The sequence below is a fragment of the Arachis hypogaea genome, chromosome 11, assembly GCF_003086295.3.
Source record: "Arachis hypogaea cultivar Tifrunner chromosome 11, arahy.Tifrunner.gnm2.J5K5, whole genome shotgun sequence".
NCBI lineage: Eukaryota > Viridiplantae > Streptophyta > Magnoliopsida > Fabales > Fabaceae > Arachis > Arachis hypogaea.
The window spans coordinates 145,981,024-146,003,461 of NC_092046.1; the positions used below are offsets into that span (position 1 = coordinate 145,981,024).

At 34.2% G+C, this 22,438-nt stretch overlaps 4 protein-coding genes across 4 annotated transcripts; 1 reads left to right on the forward strand and 3 right to left on the reverse strand.

Annotated features, from left to right (window-relative positions):
* Positions 1-1,768: 1,768 nt before the first annotated feature.
* On the reverse strand, positions 1,769-3,316 carry LOC112723356 (protein RGF1 INDUCIBLE TRANSCRIPTION FACTOR 1). Its single transcript, XM_025774694.2, has 3 exons — positions 3,179-3,316; positions 2,550-2,933; positions 1,769-2,269 (listed from the first exon to the last, which is right to left on the reverse strand). Exons 1-3 carry the CDS (start codon positions 3,185-3,187, stop codon positions 1,886-1,888), a joined length of 777 nt encoding a protein of 258 aa, XP_025630479.1. The 5' UTR covers positions 3,188-3,316; the 3' UTR covers positions 1,769-1,885.
* Positions 3,317-11,199: 7,883 nt separating this feature from the next.
* Positions 11,200-13,019, reverse strand: LOC140176282 (uncharacterized). The gene is made up of 5 exons (XM_072206226.1): positions 12,746-13,019; positions 12,519-12,676; positions 12,349-12,425; positions 11,775-12,237; positions 11,200-11,691 (listed from the first exon to the last, which is right to left on the reverse strand). The coding sequence occupies exons 1-5, from the start codon at positions 13,017-13,019 to the stop codon at positions 11,200-11,202; spliced, it is 1,464 nt and encodes a 487-aa protein (XP_072062327.1).
* A 3,502-nt stretch (positions 13,020-16,521) lies between these two features.
* On the reverse strand, positions 16,522-18,579 carry LOC112723357 (uncharacterized methyltransferase At2g41040, chloroplastic-like). The gene is made up of 8 exons (XM_072206227.1): positions 18,427-18,579; positions 18,053-18,129; positions 17,824-17,964; positions 17,673-17,754; positions 17,407-17,600; positions 17,204-17,315; positions 16,718-16,822; positions 16,522-16,650 (listed from the first exon to the last, which is right to left on the reverse strand). Exons 1-8 carry the CDS (start codon positions 18,577-18,579, stop codon positions 16,522-16,524), a joined length of 993 nt encoding a protein of 330 aa, XP_072062328.1.
* A 22-nt stretch (positions 18,580-18,601) lies between these two features.
* LOC112723358 (protein CHLORORESPIRATORY REDUCTION 6, chloroplastic) lies at positions 18,602-20,390 on the forward strand. Its single transcript, XM_025774696.3, has 4 exons — positions 18,602-19,111; positions 19,374-19,505; positions 19,685-19,893; positions 19,967-20,390. Exons 1-4 carry the CDS (start codon positions 18,901-18,903, stop codon positions 20,195-20,197), a joined length of 783 nt encoding a protein of 260 aa, XP_025630481.1. The 5' UTR covers positions 18,602-18,900; the 3' UTR covers positions 20,198-20,390.
* The last annotated feature ends 2,048 nt before the right edge of the window (positions 20,391-22,438 follow it).

Genomic DNA, 22,438 nt, shown 5'->3' on the forward strand with positions numbered 1-22,438 from the left:
ATGTATTATACATTCATTTTCAACGCATATAATAAAAATAAATAAATGTTTTTACCTTTTCATTCAATATTGTTTTTCAAAGGATTAGAGTAATGTTAAACATCTATTTAAGAATAATTTAGATCCATTTTTGCAATTAAACTTATATTTTCAATATAATTTTTAGAAATTAAAAGGTAATCACCAAATCCAATTCTCTTTGTCTATGTAAATTGACTTGAGACAATGATTTTCTTTAAAATATTCTTGCATACTGATGGATTTCCTTGGCATTATCTCTTGGGTCATAGGAATACATAGTTTTAGTCTGTGTTAAGACAGGGTCAAAGCCCAAAATAAGGGTGTATACTGTGGTCGTAAGCTTTTTTTTGGGCTTTGGGCCCGTTTTCATGTTTTTCTAACCAAGCCCCTTCAGAATACTTAATAACAGTGTTTGTTGGTAAAGATCAGACCAATAACTCAGTACGCGACGAACAATGAGCTGGCCCAATTTTCAGCTCGGTCTCATGGAATGTGGTCCATCGATAAAATTTTTGTTGATAAAAAAAAACATTTAAATGGAGTTTCGATCTCGGACCAATTGATTCATTCTCCTACCGCTATGCGTGAGCGTGACCATTATCTTATAGTCTGAATATCGCTATGCGTGACAAACTGATGTTTGAATGTGAGATATTTTTCTGGTTAAAAAATTTTGATATGGAAACAAAATGAGTGATATATTTTAACATGGTAATTTTTGGTGATTTTTAAAATGGTGGGAGTACACAAATCGGACCCTCCGATTTGTGTTAAAAAAAATTGAAAAAATTCAGAGTACACAACTCGAACCATACGAATTCTTTGATCATAAAATTTTGCTTCACAAATCGCATGGTCCGATTTGCAGCGGATGGAATTTGAAATCTGAAACGTGGAATTCGAACCCTCCATTTTTCTTATTATGGATAATTTTTTTTTACATTTTGAGAAACACAACTCGCAGGTCGAGTTCTGCTTCCTCTGATCCCATAACAAGGTGAAGCACCCATCCTCCCCATACGCGAGTCCAACACTTCTTTTGCTTCCATATTCAAATTAAAAAAGCGTATTTTTCCACTATATCAAAAAAAATGTTAGATATTTTTTGGAATATTGAGAATTTAGTAGTGAATATAGGTTGCGCTGGCTGTGGCAGATTTTGTGCGGCTACAGTGGCAGTAAGGTGCAGAAATTTCGCAGAATTTATGTTCTTTTTAGGAATGGGATTGTTTATTATTGACTTATTCTTGCGATGAAAGGAGAATAATTCCTCACCTTAGGTTGCTTAGTTCCCAAACTAGAGAAAGTTAAAGTATGGACATCATCATTACTTACACACATCTTTCTCGTGTCATTGACTTGTTTCCCATCTATACTTAGAAAGTATATATGTGCTTCTTATTTTCGATTTTCTAGTTGTATGATCAATCTTATTTTGTCGTCTAATTTTAGTTCAACACTTGGAATTCTAAATATGAGCAGTGCTATTAAAGGACCGTTGGCTAAAATGAAAATAGTACTATTCAGTTTTACAAGTTTTGTTGTTATTTTGAAATTTAGTTGTTTGGGGTAAGTCAAAAGCAGAATTTAACCAGTAGCACATTATTATTATGACCATAGGATATGATATGTAAAAAAATGTACAGACCATAACTTGGAATTGGGAATCACGTGATGCCATTAAGACAAAACCCCCGACCAAGTGATTAAAAAAAAAACACTTCAATTTCTCGAGAGTTTGAACAACATGAGTAGTCGAGTCAAAATTATGATATCATAAAATTAATACTAGTAATTAGAAGTAATCTCTTTAATTATTCCCCATTATTGTTGGGGCATAAAAGTGGTAATTAAAAGAAACTAATTAACATAGAGGAGATCTATGAGGAATGCCTTTTCTCCTACTGATACTGGTGGCCATGTCTTCATCCGAAACTTTGTTGGTGCTGGAATTTGTCATTAGCCTTGCACACACCTTCCATCCACTCCTCTTCTTCCTCACTATGTTCTGATCAGTACTGCAACCCATGCTCATGTTCTCTGATCCTGATGACGAACCCCATGAATAGCAAGAACTCATTGGCTCATCACTGTCCACAATTGTTGATGATGAACCTCCAGTAGTTGTCATCTCCTCCTCCCCCATCTCCTGAATTTGTGGGATCAAGAAGTCTGGACCTAGCTGTAGGGTCTTGCATGTCCTTAAGTATGGTGATAGATCCTTGTAGTGTTTCAGCACAAATTCCACCTACACACATTATTATTGGTAATTCATTCATTCACATCTTAATTAAATCACAATTTAATCAAATTATTTAACGATTCTCAACTATTAACTTCATGTAAAGACAACTGCATGTGAATTTTGACTATATACAAACCCTAACAAAGTGCAAATACATAAATACAATTAGGTAAAAACTCAGGTGCAGTTGAGAGTCGTTGACTGATTTGACTAAATTGTTATCTAATAACTTTCAACTATCAACTTTACACGAAGATAACTGCAACTGAGTTTTGTAGGGTACCTTGCATGAAAGAGAGCAATGAATAAAAGGCTCTTGAAGGCTACGGTCACAGGAAGTGCAGTAATTGCCGGAGGATTTGAATTGGCGGTTCTGAGGCCTGTTCTTGATGAAGACAACTTTGGCGCTGTTAATGGTGTAAGGTTGGACGTTGGAGCAGTCAATGAGTTTCTGAAGATCTTCTAATCTGACGACGTCATGGTAAACGTAACGGCGAACCTGAAGAAGCCTATGGAAGCGGTGAGAAGGGAAGCAGTGTGGACATATGCTTATGCAGCAATCCAAGCAGCACACGTTCTTCTCGTTCTTCTTCGCCTTCTCATGGTACGAACATCCCACAAAGAACTTCTCTCTGTATAGTGCTTCCAACCATGCAGGCTTGTATCCCTATTCAATTCAACACATATCTCATTAATTCAAACTATATATTACAGTTCCAATGAAAACTCCAGTACAGTTGCCTTCACGTGAAGTTTATAATTAAGAATCGTCAGATGATAATTTAGTCAAACTTGTCAAATCATCTGACTATTCTTAAATATCAGGTTCACATGAAGATAACTGCACGTGAATTTACACTTACAATTCAATTACTAATTAACAAGATAGGGATGGAGAATTATTCACACTACCATGATCATCAAATTATAAGGTGTGTGATCAGAAAGATAGAGGACAAAGAGAAGGAGGTGAGCAGCAGTGAGATAAAGAGGTATTTATGGAGTGGAGGTTCACAAGAGATTCATTTTTATATTTATAGGGTAAATAATAAGAGGCTTATTATGATATGATATCATAAATTAAAGAAACAATTAAGGTAAGAAATTAGGGGGAACGTGGGCGCTGTTTCTGTGTCTCCCATTCTCTCTAAAAATTAATTAAACTATTAATACTATTCTCTCTGCTCTCATCTCCTTGGCTTAAGAGCTCTATTCCTAAACAAATTAAACACTATTCTCTCTCCCTAAACAAGCTCCAATTCCAATACTCACTACTTATTTTATGTTTATTAATAATCCTCACCTCCTTGGCTTTGATTCAATATATGCCTTGGAAACAAAACTAACCAGTTGCTAATAGCAACTTGCTTTTGGACTTTGAAATATCATTTTTATTTTCTTTTTGTGGTGTGCAACTAATACAGTGCTGTCACATGGCTAAAATTTTTATATATGGATAATTTTAATGTGAAATGCAAAAATATTTGATGATTTTGGTGTTCTACAGGGTTGTGGTAGTAGTACAAAACGTCACTGACGTTTAGCAATAAAATTTTTTTTTTAATCATCAAAGAACAAAACGTCACTAACGTTTTGTAATAAAAAATATTATTTTAATTATTAAAACACAAAACATTACTGACGTTTTGTTAGAAAAATATTATTTTAATTGAAGAAACACAAAACGTCATTGACGTTTTGTAAATGGCCATAGTTGTGTTCAACACACAGTTTAATTCATGATGAAGGATTTCACCTCTAATAATACAATATTAAAAAGAAAAAGTTCGCTGTCACATACCTACCTATATACCTCAACTCCTATATTAATACTAATTTTAGTCTTTTATGTAGGCGTTTTTTTAAAGGTGTTACTGCTGTAATTTTATTTTATTTTCTCTCTTACATGATTTCATATTGCAAATCTTTGATCCAAGTCATTCGGCACATGTTACCTCTCATATTAGAATTTGAATCCAAAGTTTGTAATGGAAGAAAAAAAATAGAATGGTGGAAGAAAAATTTTTATTTTTACTTGGTGATTAGATCTACTTAATGAGGTTAATAATAATAATAATAATAATAGTGTAGTGTAAATGGAATCATTGAATTTGCCTTATTAATAATACTTTAAGGAGTCGGTTAGTTGCTTAGCAGAAATTTAATTAAAATTAAACAAAACCAGACATTTTAGTTGACAAAGCACAACAGAACTTGGAGTCATCCCCTTTTTCTCCAAACACCTTTTTTTTTTCCTTCAATTTCCTTTGTGCTAATGTTAGATTTCTCTACATCCCTGATAACTGATCACTACCTTATTAGCTTATTGCATAAATCATACTTCAAAGCTAAGCAATGAGATCAGACCATAGAGATATACATACAGCACTTAACTTCCCTTTAATTTGATTTCAGAATTTCAAATTGACTTATTATTATGTTACAAAAATGTTTATTTTTTGTTTTTCTGCCTTTATTAATAAGTAGTAAAAGTTAAAATGGTTCTGTCTAAGAACTATCTAAAGAAGAATAAGGCAACCCTATCATCAAGTAATTTCATGAAGGGATAAGGACATATATATATATATATATATAGAAGCAGTTTGGCAGTTTCAAGAAGACTAAAGTAATAATATTATTGAGCATAGTTCAATTCTAACTTAAAATTGAAGAAAGTTAGTTAATTGGACAACAATTCCGACCAAGCTGTTCACTACTATATACTCCTGGTATTGATTATGACATTAACTCAAAAATACATGTTTATTATTATGACTATGTAACATACAAAACGCCTTATCAATCATATCATGCATGAAATGTTGCTTCTGCTAACAACTAATAACAACCATTTGGTGGGACCAATAATATAGGAATTGAATTCAAAATAAAATTATTAAGAGAAAAATGAATGTTATAGTGGTATATATGTGGTGTGCATATGGAATGACAGAATGGGCTAAAGAGGCAGAGCAAAAATCTGGAAACAAGACATGAATCATATGAAGTCCCATGTTTTTTGGGGAATCAAATGTGGCCAACATTAAAATCTAAATAGTCCATCAACCACTCCACTAAATAGTACAAATCACTAAGCAAGTCAATAATTAACTGCATTAGTAGTGGTAACAAACAAGCATTTGAGTGGACAAGACAGGCACAACTCATTAAGCACTACTAGCCATCAAAATTAATGACACAAATTGTTTAATGGCTTAATTTAGTGCTAATTTTGAGGAGCTTTGCTTGTTGTGTTGTGACTTTAGACTCTAATAACCAAGACTTGGTCTTGGGCTCTGAAATACTAATAGCCGTATAGTATAGGAGATTTTCATCTTTGTGATTTTCCCTTTTTACCCTCCCTCCTTTACCTTGCCCACATGGTTTTTGTAGATCCTGTTCACGTGATCCTTAACCTTGGCGTGAGAGCTGACTATATATGCTTAGTGTCACTTTTGGACTTTGAGTAAATGAAGTTTATTCATCAGTTTAATTTGTCTTTGAATGTTCACCATATATATATATATAGCTCCTAAGCTTAGCTTTCACCACTATTCATTATTCTAAACTCAATTTGAGGCTGCTGCACAGTTTTATTATCACTATTACTTTGAGAATACAGAACCGACTTTGTAAACAGTTAACTTTTTAAAATATTCAATTTTATTTTAAAGGAAAAAAGTTGTAATAGATCTGTTAATAAAGTTTTGTCAGTAATATTTGAAGAAGAATAAGAGAATAAGAATGCTTTCAGAAGTTTTATACTGTTAAAAGGATATTATTATAAAATTGTAAACTTGAAATAGTATACTTATATATATAGTATTGATGTATCAATTAACATTGGTGCACACATATTTAATTTCTTGGTATAGTTCAACAAAATCGTTAATAACAATTATGAAAATCCCTCTATCGTATATTTTGAATTTTTTTTATGCCTATCTGTGTTCCCATTTTCCTTTTTTACTTTAGCACATGCATAAAAAAGAATTCAAATAAAGTATCTAACCCAATGCTTGGTAGAGAAAGAAAACAAAAAGTATTTACTGCAAAGGACATAATAACTCTAGAGCCATGATTTATGCAGCAACAAAAGTCATACTAATTCAAAAATGTGGATCGTCAAACTTTTGCAGTCTCAATTCGTTTTACTGCTGTGAGTTCATCTTATGATAAACAAATGTCCCATATAGTGTTCCTTTATTAATATAATTAGAAATGTCAGGGATTAATATTATTTTTAGTATAAAAAATTTAATTAATGTTAATTTAAATATAAGATAAAAACAAGGAGAAAGTGTTAATTATCTAATATTTTAAACTTAGTTTATCTATTTTTATTTGAAGTATTTATTTAAAAGTTATTAGACTTTATTCCAACACCGTAACAAGTCTAACATAAGCTGTGTTTGTTCACAGAGACAAGATACTGAGACAAGACACAGGGACACAGAGACACAAAATCGTGTTTGATAGGAAAGATATGGATAGAGATAATGTGTCCAAAGACATTAAATTAGTGTATTTTGTGTCCATTCTAATAGGAAAGACGCGGAGACACTAACAAAAGACAACTTATTTTTTATTTTTTCTTTCATTATTTTTGTTAATTTTTTATAATTATATTTTACATCTCAAATATTTTGAATGAAAAAAAATAAGAATAAATTAAATTTTTATAATTTGTTCTAGTTTATTATCAAATAGAATACAAAAATATAAAATTTTGTGTTTTTATTGATTAATGTCTTATCCTATTCTATTTTTAGTGTCTTATGTTCTCAGAAACAAACACATTAGTTGAAGTTAAGGGGGAAAATATATTAAATAAATTTTATGAACCGTCTTTAATTTAGAAATTAAATAGATAAAAAAAATTACATAAGCGTGTCAGGCCACTAAAAACTGCAGGAACTTGATCCTAATGATGATGAACTATGAACCTCGTAACTAGAAATCCATAATTAATGGGAGTGATGAATGGACTTTTTAAGTTTTAACCATAACTCCAGAACAGTTTCAATGAAATCAGCACCGACCAACAGAAGCAGGACACTGCATCTGAATGCTTAATATCTTAGCACTCCAAAGCAAAATATAGTGTGTAGATTTTTACAAACTCTACGTTAACAGAAAAAAAAAATGATGGAAGAAAAGAAAAGAAAAGAATTGTCACCCCCACGTGCCACGAAAAGCAGAATGGTATCTATGATCCTAACAGTAACAGAGGACCTCACGTGCAAGGTATCCAAGAACCTTACAAATTTTAACATTTATGTTAATGGACTCATCGTCCCCTTCTCCTTAAACCCAACTTCTCTAGTGATTATAAATCATAGAATAATTTTAGGCACATAATTTAATGTATGTACATGATTACATTAATTCTCCCGGTGAGAATTTATTTACAGAACTACAGATGAAAACTAACGTCCAGTTAATTTTATATTAAATTAATAATTAAAAATTATTATTTAATTTAATTATTTATTAAATTATTAAATAATAATTTTTAATTATTAATTTAATATAAAAATAATTATATATAAATATTAAAATAAAATAAATATTTATATATAATTATTTTTATATAAAATTAATAATTAAAAATTATTAAATAATAATTTAATTAAATATATTAAATTATATAATTATTTTTAATTAACAATTTTATATAAAAATAATTGTATATAAATTTTTACTATAAAAAAAAGTTTAGGGTCTCTATAGTAGATAGGTGTATGTGGCGGTCAAAGGTCAAAGGAGAGAATGACAAAGTGTGGGTCAGCGGGTGAGCCGCACGAGGGGATCTGTGTACCTCGCCACTCGCTCTGTCACTCTTTCTTTAATACCCTTTTGCCACTTCCACATGTCAGTCACATGCACCACCCTCTCCTTTTTCTCAATACCCCATACGTCCATCGCTCAATTTCTCACTTTAATTAGCTAATAATATAACAATTAGACTCAATTTTATAAATATTGTCTCTCAATTAAACTCTTAAATGAAAACGAAAAATTTTAAATTAACATCAATAACAATATAATTTTATTCCACTGTGTCAAATCAATTATATAAATCAAACGATGTGATTAATGTTTTCTAATTTGTTTGTAGATAATACATATATTAATTATAATTATAAATTATGCTATTTTAAATTAAATAACATATATAATGATAATTTCATTTATTGTTATAAATACTAAATTGAATAAGTCATAATTACTTTTAATTTGAAATTAAATAAGAATAAAATTAGATATTATCTTTTATTCTTTAGATAATTATCTTTTTGGATTTTAGAAATATTATCTTTTAGACTTTAGATATTATTTTATTTGGATTTTAGGGTTTAATAGGTACCATGCTCAAATATAAATAGTGCCTTCAGAGGTTTCGGTCCCCAATATACCAAAATTCACTTTTGTTGCTCTTTCCCCATCAAAAGAGTTACAATTCAGCCGCTAGGATATAGAAGGCTTTGGTTGAGAAAGATCGAAAGAATGAGACGGACCAGATTGTTAAGGTAATGAGAGAATATAACTCAAGTGGAAGATTGTTAGGAAATTATTTTAATTTCCTAATTTGTTTGTGGGCAATACATATATTAATTATAAGAGTTAATATTCTAAATCATCCCTGAAAGATACCTCAATCTCCATTTTAGTTCCCGAACGATAAACTTAATCAAAAGAGTCCCCCAAAGATACCCGAGTTAATCACGTTCGTCCTTCCGTCAACTCCCTTGATGACTTGGCTCACGTCTGCTGACGTGTGACGTTAGCTGCCACCGTGGCAGAGGCCAACGTGTCGTAAGCTATTGCTGATAAGGTAACTTTGGAAAAACAGTTCAAATCAATCCCTCAGTATTTGAAACTTAATCCTAATTTCGATGATAATACGTCGCATTCAACAATAAGAGGGTCATATGCCTGGGTAAGTGTTGAAATTGCTGGTTTGGGGCGACGATGGAGGCCGTGGCGGTGGTGTGTCGTTTCCGTCGAACGCCAGTAATGGTTCCAGCGCTTCAATGTGAACCAGGAGGAAAATCCATGAGGAATAATGTTTCTGTGGGTTAAAGGCTGCGATAAAAAAATCTAGGACAGCAGATAGAGGTGGCAAACGGGCCTAAACCCGCCGGTCCGACCCGCGTAACCCGCCAAAAAAGGCGGGTTGGGCTGGAAAATTGGGACCGCCAAATAGCAAAAGCCTGCCTAATCCGCACCACTTAAACCGTGAGCTTTGGCGGGCTTTGACGGGGCGGGATTTTCCGCCGAGCTTAGTATTTTTTTGGCAAGAGGTATTTTTACAATTTTTTTTTGCCAAAATCCAACATCCCCCAACCCAACTTACAAGAGAATGAAGATGAAAATTGAGTGTTTTGGATTATGTTTATTTTGTTTTAGAGACAATATTTATAATTATGTTTTGGATTATGTTTATTTTGCTTTGGAAAAAATATTTATAATTATGTTTTGGATGAAAACTTGGTTTATAATTATGTTTATTAGATATTTATAATTACAAAGACTTTAATGTTTGTGAATATAAAAATTATAATTTGTTTATATTTTTAGAAATTATAATAGTTAAAAGTAAAAAACAGAAGAGATTTTTTTATGTATTTATATATATTATTTAATAGTTAAAAGTAAAAAAAAAATGATATTTGGCGGGCTTAGCCTGCCAGCCTGCCGGCCCGCCGTTAGGCGGGACGGATTGGGATTCTGGGACCGCCTCACTAGGCGGGGCGGGGCGAGTCAGCCCGCCAAAGGGCGGGCTTCTGGCGGAGCGGGGAGGGACGGGCTTCCCCGCTTGCCACCCTTAACAGCAGAGAACCCATATAGACTATTCCGTGCATGTTCAAGGTACCGAGTGAGTGTTGTGGAAGAAGTTAAATGTGTTGTTGGGTTTTTTTCAATTTTTTGTTTTCTGATTTTTGAAGAAGGGCAGTTAGTGCAATTACTTTAAGTGGGTTGACGATGATGACTATGAATGGGTGGCCGAAGGTGGAACAAAGAAAGATTATGGGGCTGAGCTGCAGGTTGAAAGTGACTATGATGAATGGAGGTTGAAGGTGGCATGGAGACTGGGCTGCTTGGAAGCTGAAGTTAAAGCATTGAAACTGTTAATAGTTTTTATGTTTGTGGTAGTTGTCATTAATGTGATCCTTTGTTGTTTGTTATGTAGTTCCAAGTAAACCAAATTCTGTTGATATGTCATGGTGTAATGAGATGAATGCCTTGAATGAGAATAGATGTTTGCATTTGGTTTTTTAAGATTAAGACAACACAATCCATCAAATATTCCAAACCAATTCGAATCACTGTTACAGTAAGATGTATTAAGGCATGAATATAATCAGTAGTCAAAGTACTCTTAAACATTGAGTTGTCATAGAAGGCTAAATATCACATTGTCTTAAGGATAAAAATCACAGCAAAGTCATAAGGTTTTACATGAGGATACAAACCTAAAAAGTAGGCTAGACCAAAATAAAAGGGCATAGTACAACTTTCAATTACATAGATAACCATAATGTTGAATATGGAACTTCAATTGCCTTGTGCAAAAAACATAAAGTATCCTCACACAAAAAAAAAATTCAAGCAGAATACATTTCAACACCGATCAAAGTCATTTATCAGTCTTTCTTGGGGGCTTGAAGCCTGGAGTAGGAACGAAGGTCATAAAGTTGGCTAACTTTTTAGCAGTGGCTGAACTAGTCCCCTTGATTGTCTCAGCAGAGATAGCCACTGGTGCGGCTACAGTAGGTTTAGGAGAGGACCTAAGTCTGGCTTTCCTTTTAATGACCTGTAACTTGGGTGGCCTAGCTATGACTTATTCCTACATAATTTAATGGCAGATGCATTTGTTAGATTTAGATTATAAAAGAAATCACATATGTTTAATAGTTGAGATGTTATTATACAACCTGTTGTGTATCTTGGGTTGGTGGAATGCTTTCAGATTGGCTAATGTCAATCATTGTTGGAGCTGGATTATGTTCATCTGGGACAGAGTTTACTTCAGGCTTAGCCCCATCTGCAGCAGGGGAAACCACAGCTAGTTGCAGCTGCAGCTGCCTGGCATGCTCCTCAGCTTCCATAACTTTCTTCTTTGCACAGCTTCTCTTGTTGTGTCTTATCTCACCACAATACATGCATCTGATAGGGTTATGCTTCCTCTTTATCTTTGTCTTTGACCCAGTTGGTTGCTCATCTTTGTCCCTTTTCCTTTTCTTCGTTGGTCTTCCAGGCTTGGCCTTAAATGGTGGTGGGACTGGAGCTAGGTGTGGAGTTTTTTTCCACAGATCCTGTCCTTTCACTGGATTGACATTGAAACAATAAGTCTTCCTATACGCTTCCATCTTCAACCAGTCATGACAATACTCTTCAGCCCTGTTGTCATTCTTATCCTGCATGGCATCCCTTACAAAGACAATTAAATGATTATTTAAGAATCATGCATGAATGTAGATGAAAATAAGTAACTGTTGACCTTGTTACCTGTGAGTTGCCAAAAGCGACAGCTGCATGTGTGCTTTCCCAGGTCAACCACCATATCAGTTGGCCAGCCATGAACTTCATAGAGTTCTTCTTTTTCATCTCTGAACCATTGAGGATCCCAGTGGATAGACAACGTTGTCATGGCTTCAAGTCTACTCTGCTGAACAGGGGGGATAATCCCTTGATAGTTCTGTAACTTCTTCCTATTGTCAACAATAATATTCATGATGATTCTTCTAACTTCCTCAGCTAATGTCAGGATGGGCTTGCTCCTTTCATGCTTGATTTTTGCATTGAAAGACTCACAAGCATTGTTGCATATGTTATCCACCTTTAGAACTTCACTGAAATGCGCCTTTGTCCATGTATCCTTAGGCCATTTATCGAGATATTCCCAAGCTTTCTGATTGATTAGCTTAACTCTGTTCATGTTTCGGTTGAACTCATTTGTTGTCCTTGACCGAGCACATTCCCATACCAAATCTTTTAGTTCAGTGCTTGACCATTGTTTTGAGAAATTGCGCCACAAATGCCACACGCAGAATCAATGGTGTACCCTAAGAAACACTTCCTGAACAGCTGGTATTAAACCCTGCAAGGAACCAAACACACGAAAAGATTTTAAATCAATATAGTCCCACATCTATATTCATTAAATCAAATTGGTCCTTAAATGTTATTCATTAAATCAAATACGTCCTAACATTTTATTATCGTGAGTTAATAACATTCTCACCTTTTGCATGTCTGAAATGAAGCACCATTTGTTCTCTCTGTAGTCTCCCAGGTCCCTGTGCAGTAACTCAAGGAACCACTTCCAATTGTCTTTGTTTTCGACATTGACAATCGCATAAGCAATCACAAAGATGTGATTGTTAGCATCTTGTCCACACGCTGTTAAAATTTGACCCCCATGTAGTTTCTTAAAAAATGCTCAATCAAGACCAATTAAGGGTCTACAACCTGCCTTAAACCCCATCTTGCAGGCATCAATACAAACATAGAAATGATCAAACAGGGGAGTACTCTGAGGCATGGGAATAACAGCTACTTGTATTGTGGATCCGGGGTTGCTAGTCAGCAACTCATTGGCATAGTTCCACACCAACCCATATTGTGCTATCTCATCACCCTCCACTACTTTCCTAGCAGCTTTCAAAGCTCTTGTAATGCATGTGCTATTGAGATACACGTTGCACTTTCTGACAAACCAGTCATAAACCTCTCGATGCTTCATCGTAGGGTGTTTTCTAAGCTTCGGTACTAGTTTACTAAGGGTCCAGGTTTGGGTTGCAGCTCTATTTTTCCTCTATCTTGGACAAGTGTGAGTATCTACTAGAGTCTTAATTTGCCAAGATCTGTCTTGTTTGTTACATGCACAATATACTACCCATGGACAATCTTCAGACTTGCAAACAGCTCTAACTCTAACCTTGTCATTTTTCGAAAACAAAATATTTCTACCCCACTGGATTGTATAATCCCTTGTTGCTTGCATAAATTCAGATTTTGACTTAAATACCATACTCACCTCAAATTTCAACAGTCCAAACTTTGTTTTCTCATTGAACTGAGGGTATACAGCTGGTGATTCTTCATCAGACTCTAACACTTTATCAGAATCCTCTGAATGTCATGAGTCAGCATCTGAGGCACCATCACTGTCATCTAAATCTGCTAACAAAAAATTCAAAACATAAGCTACCCTAACATTTGTCAAATAGTTCAAAAAATAAGTAACCCTAAGGAAATTAACATACCAGACTCAGAGCTTTGTTCATCTTCAGAACCCTCGTAGTTAGAGTCATCAGTGTCTATTTCTTTATCACCTAATCTGGCCTTAGGGGGCTTGTGCTTCTCTCTGACTTTAGACTTGCTGTCCCTTTTTTCACTTCTTTTTCTGTTACCAGAGTCACTATTACTGTCACTGCTATACAGGTTGTCTCCTACAACTTTGGGAGGCCTGTACAGTTCATCTTCAGCACTCTCATAAGAGTCATGAGAGTTACTGTCATCTTCCTGGAGGGGAGCTTCTTTGACTTGTTGTCCAGATTTTGTGAGTCTGCAACCACTGCTGCTACTTTGTTTATTCTTATTTCCTTGCGAGTTCTTGGCTGCTTGTGATGATGCATTTGATTGAGGTGGGACTGATTTGGCCTGATAGCTGGTCTTCTTGGCCTGAGGGTCAGGCTTCATAGGCTGAGATGTTGTCTTCTTGGGTTGAGATGTTGTCTTCATGGGCATATGGACTGGTTTATTGGGTTGAGAAATAGGCTTCATCTTTGGTTTGTTGGGCTCAGAATTGGGCTTCATTGTTGGTTTGTTGGGCTGTGACTTGGGCTGTAAGGTTGGTCTGTTGGGTTGAGAGGTTTGCTCTTTGGACTGAGGAACCATTGTTGTGGGTATCTTGGCAGGTTGAGAACTGCACTTCTTAGCTTGGAAAGACTTCCTCTGTTTCAAGCTTTCTGCTTCCACATTCACTACTTCCTCCTCCATGTTGTCTACTATACAAGGCTGTGAAATACAATTCTCCAGGTAGATATTGATTACATGTTGGTTTCTCCTACAATCCTTGCACATGGCAAGCAAGTCTGCGTCTGTGACTAACCTTCACCCGGATGAAAGGGGAACTCCAGGATCTTTTCTCCAACAATTTCCAGCTTCAATGTAACCCAACTCCCTATAGTAACTCCTTACAAAGAAGACATTAAGCGTGTCTCCTTCAACCCCCATCAACACCTCTGTAATATCAGGTTCATATACCATATCCCCTTCCAAATTCTTTTTAAACAATCCACCATGGTGAAACACAAAAGTCATCGGAGGACCTTCCATCTACAATAACAAAAAAGAAAACACCCTTAGCCCACAGATTGCCACTAGCTTTTCTCAATCATAACAAAATAAACCCTAACCCCAAACTGAACATGCAACAACGAAAAAGAACCATCATTAAAATGAAAGACCCATAACTAAATATCATCACAACGGCAGTCAAAGCAATGCATTCTGACATATTCAAAATCTTCAACAACAGTCACACAAACCCTTAGCCTTCTCAAACCCCTACCCTAATTCAGATGAAAACATACATCACACCACTACGAAGACATCAGGCAACAAAATGACTCAAAAAATATGAAAAAGCTTTCATTCTTACCTCTAACCGTCACGATTGCTTCTTCCACAATCAATGTTGCTCCAAGAGACGACGAACTATGTTTTCAGTAGTAATACCTTCTCTGCTTTGATCGTCAACCAACACTGACAAACGTGGATGGCGTCGTTCGAATGCAAGGTGAAAGGCTTAGGGCATGGCTTGAGGGAGACGAAACATTTTGGAGCCAAATATAGAGATAGTTGTTATGGAATGGGGTGAGAGTCTATAACGTTTTGAATCTACTCTGGCCATAAAACGACGCCGAATCATGGCTAGCAGGGCATTCAATCAAAACGGCGTCGTTTTCGTTATCTGCCATGGTGGCAGTTAACGTCACATGTCAGCAGACGTTAGCCAAGTCATCAAGAGAGTTGACGGAAGGACGAACCTGATTAAGTCAGGTATCTTTGAGGACTCTCTTGATTAAGTTTATCTTTCGGGGACTAAAATGGAGATCGATGTATCTTTCAGGGACCAATTTGACTATTAACTCTAATTCTAATCACAAATTCTGCTATTTCAAATTAAATGACTTATATAATGGTGATCTCATTTATTGCTATAAATGCTAAATTGAATATGTCATAATTACTTTTGATTTGGAATTAAATGAGAGTAAAACCATATATTATCTTTTGTTCTTTAGATAATTATCTTTTGGACTTTAGATACTATTTTATTTGGGATTTAGGGTTTAATGGGTGCCATGCTCAAATATAACTAGTGCTTTCAGGGTTTCGGTCCCCAATATACCAAAGCCGCCTTTGTTGCTATTTTCCCATCAAAAGAGTTGCAATTCAGCTGCCTAGGGATACAGAAGGTTTTGGTTGAGAAAGATCGAAAGAACCACAAAATCCAAATTCTTCTATCAATTTCTGACTTTTATGAATAAATGTACGCTTCTACATTATGATATATTTTTGGTGATTCAATATGAATAATCTGGATTAATAAAATTATTTATTTCAACAATTAAATCATATTATATATTATGTCCACAATAAAACTTATTATACATAAATATTTTTTATCATCATTTTGTGTATTGCCTTCTAAAATCTATATCTACAATAAATTTTAAAAGAATGATATTGTCTTCTTAGATTATATTGTCAAATTTCTATAATCTTGAGAAGATTACATTTTTTTTCTCTCTTTTTACTTCATATTTCTTGTAGCATTTTGACAGTTTACCTTGACTCTTTCTACAAATAATTTACAAACAAAAGTTGTGGACTTGTGGTGATTATTTATGTGCACCAAAAACATGTAGCAAGTCAATTTCATTTCAATGTCCAAATCTCATTATCTTCATCATCAGTAGAACTCCAGTTGTTACAATTTTTTTCTTAGTTTACTTGATGAAACACAAGGAGGAGATAATATAACTGGATAGTGATTACAAAGTACAAACCATTCCAAGTTATGGCTGTTCTTGGAGCCAAACACCTAATAAAAAAATGCTAACAAGTGTGATATAATTGACAACTTATAAAGGATACTAGTCCAAATCTCATTGAGTTTTTTTTTTCTTAAGGATTATTTACAAATTGTTTGAAATGGACAATGAAATATTGGTCTAAGGCTTCTGAGCAGAGAAGATGATAAAGGACTGATGAACTTTGCTTGTGTAATTGATGAGACCACATGACATGCAAAGCCCTTCAATTTCTTGCTCTGTTAAGAATTTATGTGTCCTTGAAAAACTCTGCAACCAAAAAGGCTTCAACATCATCTCATGCAAGCTAAGAGATCAAACAACAACATACTTTTACCTCTCTGAATAAGCGCACAATTAATGGGGTTGTAGAAGAGTAACGGAGAAAAGTGGTTCCAACAAAGATTCCACCACTTCTTAGAATCCGGCTAATTTCAGCGACCTTCAATTTTGTCAATTAGTATACATGTAACAAATATGACTTGGTATGAAAATGATAATTAAGAATTGTCAGTGTTAGAATATAATTAGGATCAATTAAGATCAATTAGCATTATTTAGTATATCTGAATATTTATTATAGGAGATTATGTTTTTATTATTACGATTCTCTTAGTACCTATAAATACCCTTCTATATTGTATCATTCTAGACAACTTGAATAGACAACTTAATTATACTCAATAATATACAAATTCTTTTTCCAATTTAGTCTCTTGTTTCTAACAGATAATTTAACATGTTAATTAAACTCTTTACATCTTAGCTATCATCTTCGTACGAGTATCATATAACAAAGAGAGAAACAAAATTTAGTGTTTACAGAATTGGAGGGAGATGGCCAACAATGCAAGGCGGCGCCGGCGTGGACGGCATCAACAGAACCAGATGAGAAAGGAAGCCTACAAACATCTGCTCTTACAAGAGCAAGATTACTGCATACAATGACATAAAAAACAAACGTGGCATTAATTAATCTAACAAATTTTCAGGATCAAGCAGGGGATGAAGGAGAGCAAAACTCACGCTTTCAAAAGAATGTCATCTTTGTTGATGAAATCATAACACTGGCGAAGCATGTTTTCAGAAAAATCCAGCGCCACCACTCCAGAATATGATCCAGACTTGGCGAATTTTCGCGAAATCAAGCCAGTTCCACAGCTAACATCGACGATGCAGCCACCTTTAGCAGATTGAAAGTAGTCTTGAGCCATTTTGAACTGCACTATTCCAATCATTACTATGACTTGTAATATGTGAATTAATTCAAATAAGCATATATAGTTATATACCTCTTCTTCAGGACCTGGAAAGCCTCCTAGATTGAAATTCTGACGCCAACCTCTTTCGTACAAAAATGAAACAAATGGACTCCTGAAAATGGATACAAATTTTCATCAGTTATTGGAGATGAATAAGGAATGTAGTTATTGATTATTATACCTGAAAAGCTCAGTGAGATATGGTTGGTTTTCAGTGTAGTCCAATAATCCAGAAGTAACCGTCAAATCAAGATACTTATCTTTACTAGAGAATGATTTTCTGCATCTTTTACACTTGAAACCTGATCTGTATATTGCTGATCTGAAGTTTTGGATCCATTAAAATTAAATTGTTATTAATTACATACACAGAAATATAAACTTGGATTCTTAGTTAGTTACCAACTTACAAGTTAAGGCCAGAGGGACCTTTTCTTATGAGTGGTTCATAACATATTGGGCATGCAAAATAGTCCTTTTCTATTTCCTGAACCCAAAATTAACATTAATCAAATGAGTTTAACGATTGTGAACTAAAAATAATTAACAAGAGGGTATATAGTATATGGGAGCTACTCAAATGAAGATGCAAAAAACATCTTTTTATGAAGATGCTTTGTATAAAAGTGTGATTTATTAATTTGGCCACACTTCAAATAAAAACAACACTTTTATAACATATCAAAATCTAACCTTACAATCCATCATCTAAGGGTTAAAAAGAAAAATCATCACATGAAGACAATTATAATATCTTCATGGGAGTACCCACCATAGTATATACCGTGTCCATAACAAGAGATGAACTATTATTAATAGCAGCAGGAATAGTTAGTGTTGAGTAGGAGGGAAAGCCTAGGCGAGGGTCAAACTCGGATTTCAAAGAAAGATAGTGGCATTTTGGGAATTGTAGTCGATGAAGAGGAGAAGAAGCCATTATTGCCATCCAAATCCAAATCCAATTCAATTGCTACAATGTTTTTATTTTTCACTAATAAAAATGCTACATGCAGTAAATGATACATGCATTTAGCATTCTCCTTAAATTGGGGGATTCACTACACATGTACAAAGTGTGTGTTTTTTTGGGCCTATTGGGCTACGATTATTGGGTTTGATAAAGCCCAAACCTAAGGGGGAATTCCGGATAGAATAGTTGGGGAAACATAAGGCTTGAATTGAAGAGCTGGCAGATAATGAAAGAAACTGTATTAACTGCAAAACAAGTGTTCCACAGTTACTACATCATCTGCACAGTATGGCTGGCACCATGAAGTTGAAGCCATTGCTTCCACTCTCTCCTTTGCCTGAACAAGCCACTACTTCTTCAATTTCACGCATTTCCTACGGCTTATTCACCTCTCTTCCGATTCCTCATGCTTCTGCTTCACACAGACCACAGGTTTCGGTCTCGGTAGCATTCAATCCCCGTGGCAACTTCGACATCTCTTTATTTGATGAGGATAATGGTAACATTTATCTTATATTATTGTAGAAAATAATTTGTTTCAAACTTATTTATTCATTTGTCATAAGTATATCCAAAAATAAATCTATGTCAAATTTATATTATTGATATGATATTTTTATATTTATCTAAACTATCCATTAATAACTATCTTATCTAGTAATAGAAATTGCATAACTGTCAAATTATGTGACTATTCAAGTAAAGATGGTTAAGCAGTTTAGTCAAATTCGTCAATATTCAATTAGTATTTTGATTTACAGATGCTACTAAAGCTGAACATCCAATGCCTCCAACTGAAGGCCGATTCGAAGTTGTTATCGACAATGATGTTGTGACTCGCCTCGACTTGTCCCCTTTTCAGGCTGCAACAGGAATCAAGTCCCCTTCTTTAGGTAGGCCCCTGTTTAATTCCACGTGAAGTTGATAATTGAGAGCCGTTAAATGATTTGACTGATTTGACTAAATTTTTATTTAATGGTTCTCAACTATCAACTTCACATGAGTTTTCACCTTAATTCAATCTTGAAAATATCTTTATTTTGGGATTGTAACTGATTTTCATAGTTAACAGTAAATCCAAAGGATTTTCTGGAGCGTAGAATTGGATTTACCATAAACTACGCTCGAGAAGATCCTGGGGATCCGCGAGAATTATCAGAGTTCCCTGAAATCAGGCTCTGGTTTGTGAGGCTTGATGCTACCTATCCATGGCTGCCTATCTTGTTGGACTGGAGAGCAGGCGAGCTTGCTCGCTATGCTGCAATGTTGGTTCCTCACCAGGTAATTAAGTTACTTCTGATCTTGTATGTGTGTATTATTACTACCAACAATGTTTGATGCTATGTTTTTGCAGATGAATATGAAAATGGGAGTTGTATTCAACCCAGAGGCATTAGAACTGTTTGTTATGAACAAAGTGTTTGTTGCATATTCATGGTTGAAGCATCATGACATTCCCATGCCTAAATTAAGGACAAAAGATATGGCCACAATGCTTGGATTTGGGATTGGAGATGAACTATACGACTTAATTGACAAACATCCTCTTCATCTATCATCATCATCAAATGAGGAACGTGTATGATGATGCATGCATGTGTATCAGTATTTTTAAAAATATATAAAAAAAAATATCAGCAGCATCAATTTGAGATTGATATATGTAATCCTGTTTCAAGGTAAGAATTTTAAAACCCACCATTCCAATGTTAGTTATAATGTAATCATTCTGATATATGTTGTATTAGAAACAGAGTTGGATTGATTTGGAGGGAAAAGTCAGTATAGTCTCATGGTTGGTGCAATATATATATATATACATGTAACCAACTCAGCATCAACTAACTTCTAAATATAGCTAACAACAACTATCATTAACTAAATGAATTACTAATTACAATCATCTAAGCATCTAATATATTGTGTGTCTCCTCCCCTAATCCATTTGAAACATTTAGTTAACACAAGAATTCAATATCTAAACTGTCGTGTAACTTATATTGAAAGAAAATTATGAATTTTGTCTCGGATTTAAACCATGAAAACAGCTACTGATGTAATTATCAGGTTAGGTTGCGTATATTATACACTTTGAATACGGTCCTTTTTCAAACCTACGAACCTGCGGTTAATGTGGTATACTTGTACATTAGATTATCCTCTTTATATATATATTTTATAGTTGGGGTACTAATAGCAACTCCAATGGTATGGTAAGACTACTTAGAATCTTAAAAATGATAGTTGAAATCTGACGATAATTTGGTGGAAACTTAGGTGAAGTCGAGTTTACGTGAAGTTGATACTTGAGAGCCGTTGGATGAAAATTTAGTCAAATCAGTCAAATCATCTAACGGCTCTCAGATATCAATTTTAGATGAAGTCGACTTCAGTTGAGTTTTCATCTGATAATTTAATAAACCATCAAGATTTCTTAACGTGAGTACATGCAAATTACTTACTGTTACTAGTGTAATAAATAGTATATACGAGAATCGATAGAAAAATGAGCTAAACTCAAATGAAATGTCGAAACTACTCGAAACTCATATTCAAAATAAATTAATTAACTAAAAAAAATCGGTTGGATCAAAGGGTTGTTATTATATCAATGAAAAACAATAACATAAAAATTAGTTGCTATCAAATCTTTTAACATTATTAAGTGCACCTTTAATTTACCAACTGTCTTCCATTTCAAATTATTCACACATTTATACTGTGATCTTAACTAGTGTATGTGAATCTCTTAAATCAATAATGGCTTTTGACGATAGGGAAAAGCATTGAAAAATAGAAATTGAAATTTGTCCGTGCCACTCCCACCTCTTCATGCATTGCAATTGTCACACATTACTCGTGCTCGATCTATATACATATACATAGAAAGCGATTACTTGCGGAAAGAACTAAAGTCTTGTCATTCACATGATGAGCAACACATGGAATTGGAAGAGGGGGCCTTATATTATTATTGTACCTTCCATAACTCCATAACCCTATGGGACAATATATCTTCACTCCCATGTGCTAATGCGATATATATAATGGACAACAACATGTGCCTATGTGTGAGGGGTCACAACATTATACTATACTATATGCATATTCACATGTGTTGTTTTATATATTTTTAAGATATATTTTATACAGATAAATAATTTATTTGATAATTAATTTTTAGTGTATACATCGCATAATTGATATACAAGAGGCCAATCTATATAGTGTTTATTTCATTTTTAAATAGACTCTGTATGACCATATAGAATTTAGAGGGTTAATAGTCAAAATAATCTTTTTAGTATTCGTTAATTCAATTTTTGAAAAATCAAATATTTCAAATTGATATCTAAAAATATTAATATAAATTAAATTAGTTATTGTTTATATTCTGGTTCAGAAATAAAACCAGATCCAATAAAGATAAAAAGTCTATAAAAAAAAAAGGATGACTTCTCCGAACTTATCCGACTTCTTAAGAGATCAGACATGATAAAAAAAGGCCAGTTCTACTTATTCGAATAGTCTTCTACTACCTCTATCTTCACTCAAAAGATAGATCCCAACAAACTCCCAAGATAAAGGAAACGATTATTCACTTACAAAGCTAGAACTACTTCAAAAAGGTGGTTATCGATTCTATTATGAATACACTGATACTCTTTAGGTATATTCACGTCACAATCTACTAAAAATCTACCTAAAGTCCTTGCTAATTTAAGCATCAGAGTATCTTGCAGATACTACCATCCACCTCCTCACGAAAAACTCAGACGACGGCACCTCAGCGATAAAACAAGTTGGACGCGGCCTCATAAAAAAG